Below are 8,310 nucleotides of genomic sequence, written 5' to 3'. Positions count from 1 at the left end.
TGTCTTATTTGGCATAGTGAGGCCAAGAAATGTAAACAATTCAACTACAGTTAGTAGTGGGTTGGTGCCTAAGTCACATGGGTGATTCAAATCCCATAATGGATGGTAAAATTGTCTACTTTCGGTCTATTTCGATTTCCGACATTTGTCCCACAAATGCTTATAAGTCTTATATTTAATTATCTTACATAATTAAATATTAATTTGATTATTTAATACTTAAATAATACAACCTCTTGTAAAATGTGTAATCATTAGACCATTTTATCAATATAAAATGTGTCAATGGAACCCTTATTAGCTAATTTTACAACCTCTTGTAAATTTAAATAGCTAATTACCTCTGCCTCAAAACATATACACATGTCATAGAAATTTAATTAATTAACTATTAATTACTAAATTCCAATTAATATTTATTAATTAATTATCGAATGATTAAATAATAAATCCGCTTGGCCCGAGTTCGTAACTCGTCATCAAATAATATATTCACACGACTTAATTAAAAGTTAATTAATACAAGGATTTAATTACTTATATCTCATACAAGTAATTAGTTTTTCTATTTGGGCATCATCTTATAGGTGTGACCTAAAGGGATCAGCTGATCACCGCCGTCACACGTCAGTAATGTCAAACTCTAGTAGGCTAATCATTACCGATTAACGATGAACAGCTGACAAATAAATAATATAAATCCCTGATATTCCTTTTACGAGATTTAATATGTAAATGCACTTATTGTGGAGGACACTACTCCAACACTTCCATCTTCGACTCTTCCTGAGCCACCGATTCAACTATTTCATCAATCACTACTATAGTACATGCTTTCTCAACTTTGGGGCCTTTCATCAAATTTGGAAGATTAAATTCGAATTTGTCACCTTCAATCCGGAAGGTTAGCTGCCCATTTCTCACATCAATAAGTACTCCGGTAGCCAAGAATGGCCTACCTAGGATAATGGGGTATGGCTATCCTCCGGGATGTCAAGGACAACAAAATCGGTCGGGATTAAATACTTTCCAACCTTGACGGGTATGTCTTCAAGCACCCCCAAAGGGCACTTGACGGACCTATCCTCCAATTGGAGGGTCATGGTAGTAGGAGCAAGACTATAAATGCCAATTTTCCTTGCAACTTTGAGAGGAATAACACTCACACTTGCTCCCAAGTCACAAAGAGCTCTTGATATAGGAACATCACCAACTACACAAGGAATTGAAAAGCTTCCCGGGTCACCAAGTTTAGTGGGCATTTTGTTAAGGATATGAGTACTACATGCTTCTTCCATTGCCACTATTTCTTGGTCACCCAAGACTCTTTTCTTAGTCAAGATGTCTTTTAAAAATTTTGTGTAAGTTGGCATGTTCAAAATCACTTCGGTAAAGGGTAGGGTTATTTCAAGTTTCTCAAGCATGTCATAAAACTTGGCATACTTGAAGTTTTCCCTACTCTTTATTGCTCTTTAGGGGTAAGGAATATGGGTACCAAGTTGAGAATCGGAGAGTACCTTTGGAGGGTTTGGTTTCTTTGTTACCTTTGTGGCGGGTTGCAAGAGCACTTATTCGGTAGCATCTTTACCCCCTTCTTCCTCATAAGGTAGATCCTCAACTAAACCATCAACTTCCTTTTCCACTTGTATTTCTCCACTTGAATATTTTTCACAAGCTTTCTTCCCTTTCATTGCTTCACTCATCCTTGTCGATGGTGTCATCGGTGGGCTTTCCATTCCACCATTCATTTCCATCCTCTTTCTCTTGGGATCCACATCAACCTCTATTTCAAGGTTCTTGTAAGGGTATCCAAGCTCTATGCCACTTCTCAAGACTATCGCATGTGCTTGGTGGCTAGTAGAAGCATCTTTGGAGCTTTGCCCTTGAGCTAGCAAGCCATCGGGTGGTCTATGAGGATTAGCAAGAACATGAGCGGCCAATCTTAAGTTGACTAGCAATCTTGAAATTAGCCAAGTCTTGGCTATGCTGCATTTGCATGTTCTTCATCATCTTCATGATTTCACTTTGGGAAGTATCAACCATGGGATCTTGATAAGGTTGATTAACAATTGGTAAAGGGAACCCATAATCATTTCGAGTGTTGGGACCTTGATTGTTGTTGTTATTTTGTACCCCTTCATAGTTCCCTCTAGGACCATGATTGTTGAAGTTTGATCCTTGCCCAAACCCTTGGTCAGCTTGGTTAATTTGTTTCCCTTGATAGAACCCTTGATTGTTTTGGTTACTTCCAAAATCTTGGTAACCTTGAGGTTGGTTTCCAAAATTTTGGTTTAGATTTCCCTTATTGTTTCTTTGGTTAAGATATCCACCTCTAGGTTGAGAAAACCCGGGTTGATTTGTATTAGGCATTTGTTGTTGAAGGTGTTGTGGGTTTTGAACATTCCTGCTCTTGTAGCTAAAATTTGGGTGGTTCTTCAAACCCGGATGATAGAAATTCGTGTTTGGGTTGTATACATTGGGATTATTGTAGGGTGGTCGTGGTGGCCTCGCATTGTGGTTATAACTTTGAAAGGCATTCACATCTTGTAAATTTTCCTCATACCCCACATTATAGTTATTGTTGGCACACATGCCAAAAGTGTGACCATTTCCTCCACATAACCCACAACAAGAAACTTGGATTACCTCCTCCATGGGTGGACCATGGGACGTGTTAGCTTGATGAACTTGATTTCTTTGCAATTGCTCAAGTTACTTGGTGAGTAGGTCAAGCTTGGCATTTGTCTCGGCATTTGCATTAGAAGTGGTTTCTTCGGGATATCGGCCATTTCTCCTTAGCACATTTCCTCTTGAGCCGTAGTTGGCCTCCTAGTCCACCATCTTCTTGATTAGTGTCGTACCTTCTTCATCACCCAAATGGTCAAATCTCCCACCCGCGGAGGCATTCACCATTTCTTTAGTTCTTGGCAACAAGGTTTTGAAGAAGGTTTAGGTGACATACCACTCCGGAATCCTGTAGTGAGGACAACTAGCGATAAGGTCTTGATACCTATCCCATGCCTCACCCAAGGATTCTCCATCCTCTTGTTGGAAAATGTGGATCTCGTTATGAAGCATGGCGGTCTTGGATGATGGGTAGTACTTGGCCAAGAATTTCTTGGCTAGGGTATCGCATGTCGTGAATGTGTCTGGAGGGTGAACATTCAACCACCGGTCCGCCTTACCCGTTAAAGAGAATGGAAACAACATCATACTCAGTGTATCTTCGGATACCCCGTTCATTTTCATCATAGCGACCTTGTTTTTGAATTTCCTTAGATGAGCATGAGCATGTTCTTCGATATGACCCCCGAACAAATCTTTTTCTATCAACCCAACTTGGGCGGGGTGCATCTCAAAATTGTTGGGAGCCAAAGTGCTAAAGTTGATGGGGTTACAAGAATTATTATGGTTTGGGTGGTTATGGTCACGTAAAGCCATTGGTGGTGGTGGGTTTGGTATACGAGGGGGTGGTGATTGAGGTGGAGTTGGAATTTGGAAGTCGTGAAAAGGGTTTTCTATTGGAGTCTTAATTGTGTTGTTTGGTTGTAGTTGGGTTGTGGTCTCAAAGTTTGGTTGCATGGGTGAGTTTGCTTTGTCTATGGTTGCTTGAGAAAAATTCCTAACTCTTGTAATAATCCTTGTCCTTAAGGTTCGAAAGTGCCTCTCGGGGTCGGAGTTAAAGAGAAAAGCTTGATGGTTCCTCCTAGGCATGCACTCGATAAACCGTTAGTCTCCCAGTGCTTTTACACACTAGGAAAAGGCCAAAATCACACACTCTACAATCAAGCACACAACTACTAAAAGAAACAAGCAAGTGAGCTAAGACTAAAGCTAGAACCTTTAAGAAACTAAATATAACCTAACACCATCCCCGACAACGGCGCCATTTGGTGAGTAAGAATTGTCGTCTTTTTCCTACTATCAAAACGAATTTATAAAGCTCGATACCTAACTAGTAAAGTTTGGTAAGTCGAGGTCGATCAAAAGGATGGTGGGGGTTTCTATTCAGTTTGATCAAGGTCTAATTTAGTCGAATAATAGAGGATTTGAAGTCTAATAACTAATTTAGGCAACTAGAGCAATTACAAAACTAAGGTGTAGACAATTTATATTAAAGCTAGGGTATTCGGGTTCCCCTAAGTGGGTAAAGGTAAACAAGGGTAAATAACCGGGTAAGGGTAGAGGTTAACTTAGTTAAGAGGTCCAATATATTGGTCTCCCTAAATAAAGATACATAACTTTCATCAAGTATCAATTCTAAACTTAATCAAGCTATCAAAACACCTAACAACTTTCATTAATAGAGCATTTAAGCAAACAATGAAGAAAGGTGAGAGCTTTCACTCACACAATTCCACAAACACCTTGTATGCATGAATAAGTAAGCCAACAATTCTACCCTAAACCCAATTATTAACTACCCAAGTTATACCATTAATTTCCACTTAGGATCCTCCTAAACCCTAGGGGGTCACAACTCACACATCATATTCAAGAAATATAAACAATTAGTGAAACACAAGCATGGTGGAAAACATAATATAAATTATAACTATAATTAAGAGAGAAATGGAAATGTAAACAATTGAAATTAAGACAGCAAAAGATGAGAAATTGTACAACACAATGAAAGGTTGAGTCTTGGATTAAATAAGAGAAGAGGTTCTTCAAAATCTTCTATTACAATTCAATACCAAAATGTGAACTATTGAATAACACTAGAATAATACTAATTAACTAAAGGATTAAGATTTAATTAGGAAAAAGATTAATGCTTGATTAACAAAGTTTCAATAAATATTGACTGCTGTAAAATATATAGGGTAGTGTGTCAATGAATTAGGGAAGAGGGGTATATATAGTATCCCGAAATTAGGTTTGAAATTACAAGGACGGGTAAACATGCGGAGAGGAAGTCCCAACCGGTGGACCGGCCGCCGGTGGTCTGACCGGCTGGGAGTTCTCTGTAAGAAATTGAGGGAAAAGATGTCATCAAGGGTACTTGGCCGGTGGACCGGCTGCTGGTGGTCCACCGGCTCGGAGTCCTTCTTGACATCTCCTCTTCTTCTCGCACTCCCAGCCGGCAGGCTGGCTGCCGGTGGCTTGACCGGCTGGGAGTTCCCTGTAAGTTGGTTAATTTTCTTCCTTCTTCTTGTGCTCCCAGCTGGCTGACCAGCTGCCGGTGGCCTGTCCGGCTGGGTGTTCCCTGTAACTTCGTTCCATTTCTTTTTTGGCTAAGTGTTGGGGTTGTCCCAGTCGGCTGTCTGCCGGTGGTCCACCGGCTGGGAGTCCTTCTTGACTTCTCCTCTTCTTCTTACACTCCGGCTGCCGGCCTACCGGCTGGGAACTCTTCTCAACTTTTCTTGCTCATTTCTTCTTGCTTGCTTTGACTCAAATCTCTTTCTTTCTCGCTTCCTTCACCCAATTCCGGCTCATTCCTACACAGATGAGTAAAATAGTGAAAGTACGGGATTACGGGCACAAAATAGCGAGATAAGGCTTGTGGAGCGCCTCTAAATGAGCCAAAAAGCAAGGAAATAAAGGGGAAAATGGTACGAAATTGGCACGCATCAACACCTTAGAGTTCTTTGCACCTCTCCTCATGTTTCCTATCACCCTAAGTGCAGTAAACTTAATCTTATTCACTTAGTTTTTGTTGATGATTTGATGATTTTTATAAGAGCTGATGTCCCTTCTGTTACAACTATGAAGAATGCCCTCTCTAATTTTGCTGCTATTTAAGAGTTAAATGCTAATGTAGACAAAACTAATATCTACTTTGGGGGAGTGTCCTCTGTTGTTAGGCAAGAAATTCTTAATGCTAGTGGTTTTTCTGAAGACTCTTTTCCTTTCAGATATTTGGGTATCCCCCTTTCTGCATCCAGACTCTATATTGTTATGTTTGATCCACTGATCACTAAGGTTTAGAATGCATGTCATAAATGGTCGTCTAAATTGCTTTCCTATGCAGGCAGAATTCAATTGATCAATTCAGTGGTTTTTGGTATTGGAAATTTTTGGAGCTCTAGTGTCTTGCTTCCAGTTGAGATTATCAAAAAAAAAAAATAAGTTGTGCAAGGATTTTTTCTGGCGATGTGTGGAGGGAGGTAGAAAAATGGTCTTCACGAAATGGAAACACATTTTATCTCCTTGGGACAGTGGTGGTTTCAATGTGAAGGATGTTCGTTTATGGAATATCTCCCTTCTGCTGAAATGGGTCTGGAATCTCTCCTCTCCTGTTACTGGTTTATGGGCTAAATGGCAATCTGCTTATACCCTTAAACATTAGGATATCTGGTCCATTACCTCTAGAGATCACTATTCTTCCAGTCTAAAAGGAATTATTAAAGCTAGGGATTTTTTTCTGCCTAGGACAGGGGGGTTTCAGCAGGTTAGTTTCTTGTTAAATTGTTGGGCTAAGGGCTTGGCCATAAAGCCAGGTATTATTTACTTATACCTGAGAGATTCAGCTCCTGTTGGGGACTGGATTAAGGGTCTGAGAAGCTCTGGTATTTCTCCTAGTCACCATCTTATCTGTTCCATGGCAGCTCAGTCTTTCTTAGCCACTGTTGATAACATCCAGTGCAGGGGTTTTCAGCTTGCTAACAGCTACTGTCTTTGTGAGCGGTATGAAGAGTCTCATTCTCACTTGTTCTTCTCCTGCTCTTTTTCTTCTTCCGTTTTGACTGGTATTCTGAACTGGATGCAAATTGGCTGCTCTGGTTATGCTCTTACTCAGTTACTGTCAATCAGATTTATGCTTCAGAAGAAGGATAGTTGGAGGAAGGCCTGGTTTTGTATTTCCATTGCAGTTGTGGTTCATCAACTATGGTTGGAACGCAATCACAGGATCTTTCAACAGAAAAGGAGAACCAGTGAGGAGATCATACGCAAGATCAAGTTCCTTGTAGCTATTCGTTTGTTTACTAAATTTGATCAAGACATGATTCTTGCTAGTCTTAATAGCTAGCTACTTTTCTAGGTGGTTTTGTTTGTAGTACTATTTAGTGGTTAGTTCTCTTGCAAATTGTAGTTTTCTTTCATTAATTTGAAATGAAATGATAATCTTTTGCAAAAAAAAATGATGAGCAGCAAGAATTGGTTACTCTGAATCAAATATTTTGCTTGTTCGTTCGTCCAAGCCGAACTGGATTTTATGCGGTTAATATTTTGGGTTGAGGTATTTTATTTTTGTCGTCGCTTTTCTTTGACTTTGACTCATGGGTGAGTAGCTTAGAGTCTTGTACTTTAAGTGTTGAGCAGTTCTTAACAAAACATTGACGATATGATATTGAAATTGAGCAGTAATTCCTCTTTGTCGAAATCAATAAGACGTAATGTCTTATCCTTTTATTTCCCTTTTGCTCAAGCATTTCTCTTGTTAGGCCGTGTGTTTCAGTCGATTCAATCATCGACTCAACTTATTTTCGTTGAGTTTCAGGGGGTTTTAAGAGATTTTAATCCGATCTTGCGATGTAAGGTAACACGATTCTACCGATTCTAATATTATTATTATTGCTCGAGGTTATGTGAATTACTTGCTTGCTAATTGTCTATGAAATATATTACAAACTGAATAATTGTGTATTATTATTTTTATCGATAGTTATAATATTTTGTTTTCTATACTAGTATTATATTATTTGTGAGGTAGGTTGTTGTCTAGTTTATACTTTCAGGAAAGGATCCAATTCGAAGCTTTGTGAATGGAATACTAAGGTATACGGAGTAATTAATAAAGGATTGGTAAGACACGAAACATTATTGGTGCCTATTAGAGTAGAGGAAGATAGTTGATTATTAAGAGATACTGGCTTGATCATGTACGTAATAAATATGATGTGTAGGTTGTAGGAATGATGAGCAGCAGAAGATAGGTTACTGTGAATCAAATATTTTACTTGTTGGTTCGTCCAAGCCGAACTGGATTTTATGCGGTTTATATATATTGGGCACTGGTATTTTATTTTTGTCGCCGCTTTTCTTTGACTTTGACTCGTGGGTGAGTGACTTAGAGTCTTGTACTCTAAGTGTTGAGCAGTTCTTAACAGAACATTGACGATATGATAATGAAATTTGTAGATATCTCATTTCTGCACCTCCCGCAAACCACCCGGTGATGATTGGGCCGCATGTTTGGTACGCGGAATGATTTATGACAGTTTGTAAGTTTATCGTCAAGTGATCGCTCAAACACTTGTCTCTACCTCTTAATTGTCATCTACGTGCCGATACGGTCGTTTTGGCTGTAATTAGAGTACATTTGGAGTCCGGGTAAAAAAAAACGTCTTCATTTTCTAAAACCGA

At 39.2% G+C, this 8,310-nt stretch overlaps 2 protein-coding genes and 1 non-coding gene across 3 annotated transcripts; 2 read left to right on the top strand and 1 right to left on the bottom strand.

Annotated features, from left to right (window-relative positions):
- Positions 1-756: 756 nt before the first annotated feature.
- On the bottom strand, positions 757-1,298 carry LOC141649206 (uncharacterized). Its single transcript, XM_074457901.1, has 2 exons — positions 1,035-1,298; positions 757-909 (listed from the first exon to the last, which is right to left on the bottom strand). Exons 1-2 carry the CDS (start codon positions 1,296-1,298, stop codon positions 757-759), a joined length of 417 nt encoding a protein of 138 aa, XP_074314002.1.
- A 1,673-nt stretch (positions 1,299-2,971) lies between these two features.
- LOC141650280 (small nucleolar RNA R71) lies at positions 2,972-3,078 on the top strand. The gene has a single exon (XR_012546322.1). It is a non-coding gene; the product is annotated as a small nucleolar RNA R71 (small nucleolar RNA).
- A 3,040-nt stretch (positions 3,079-6,118) lies between these two features.
- On the top strand, positions 6,119-6,973 carry LOC141649205 (uncharacterized). Its single transcript, XM_074457900.1, has 2 exons — positions 6,119-6,264; positions 6,376-6,973. The coding sequence occupies exons 1-2, from the start codon at positions 6,119-6,121 to the stop codon at positions 6,971-6,973; spliced, it is 744 nt and encodes a 247-aa protein (XP_074314001.1).
- The last annotated feature ends 1,337 nt before the right edge of the window (positions 6,974-8,310 follow it).

This window comes from Silene latifolia, chromosome 3 (assembly GCF_048544455.1).
Source record: "Silene latifolia isolate original U9 population chromosome 3, ASM4854445v1, whole genome shotgun sequence".
In the NCBI taxonomy this organism is placed as follows: domain Eukaryota; kingdom Viridiplantae; phylum Streptophyta; class Magnoliopsida; order Caryophyllales; family Caryophyllaceae; genus Silene; species Silene latifolia.
The sequence above is the reverse complement of the archived record's forward strand: the minus strand, read 5'-3'. Positions and strand labels throughout refer to the sequence as shown.

Bases quoted from the DNA above. Each gene is read 5' to 3' on its own strand.
- LOC141649205 (XM_074457900.1), top strand. From the start codon at position 6,119: ATGGTCTTCACGAAATGGAAACACATTTTATCTCCTTGGGACAGTGGT. The intron at 6,265-6,375 runs GCAATCTGCTTA...TTTTCTGCCTAG, and splicing joins ACTGGTTTATGGGCTAAATG to GACAGGGGGGTTTCAGCAGG.
- LOC141649206 (XM_074457901.1), bottom strand. From the start codon at position 1,298: ATGGAAGAAGCATGTAGTACTCATATCCTTAACAAAATGCCCACTAAA. The intron at 910-1,034 runs GTTGGAAAGTAT...AGAAATGGGCAG, and splicing joins TTGAAGACATACCCGTCAAG to CTAACCTTCCGGATTGAAGG.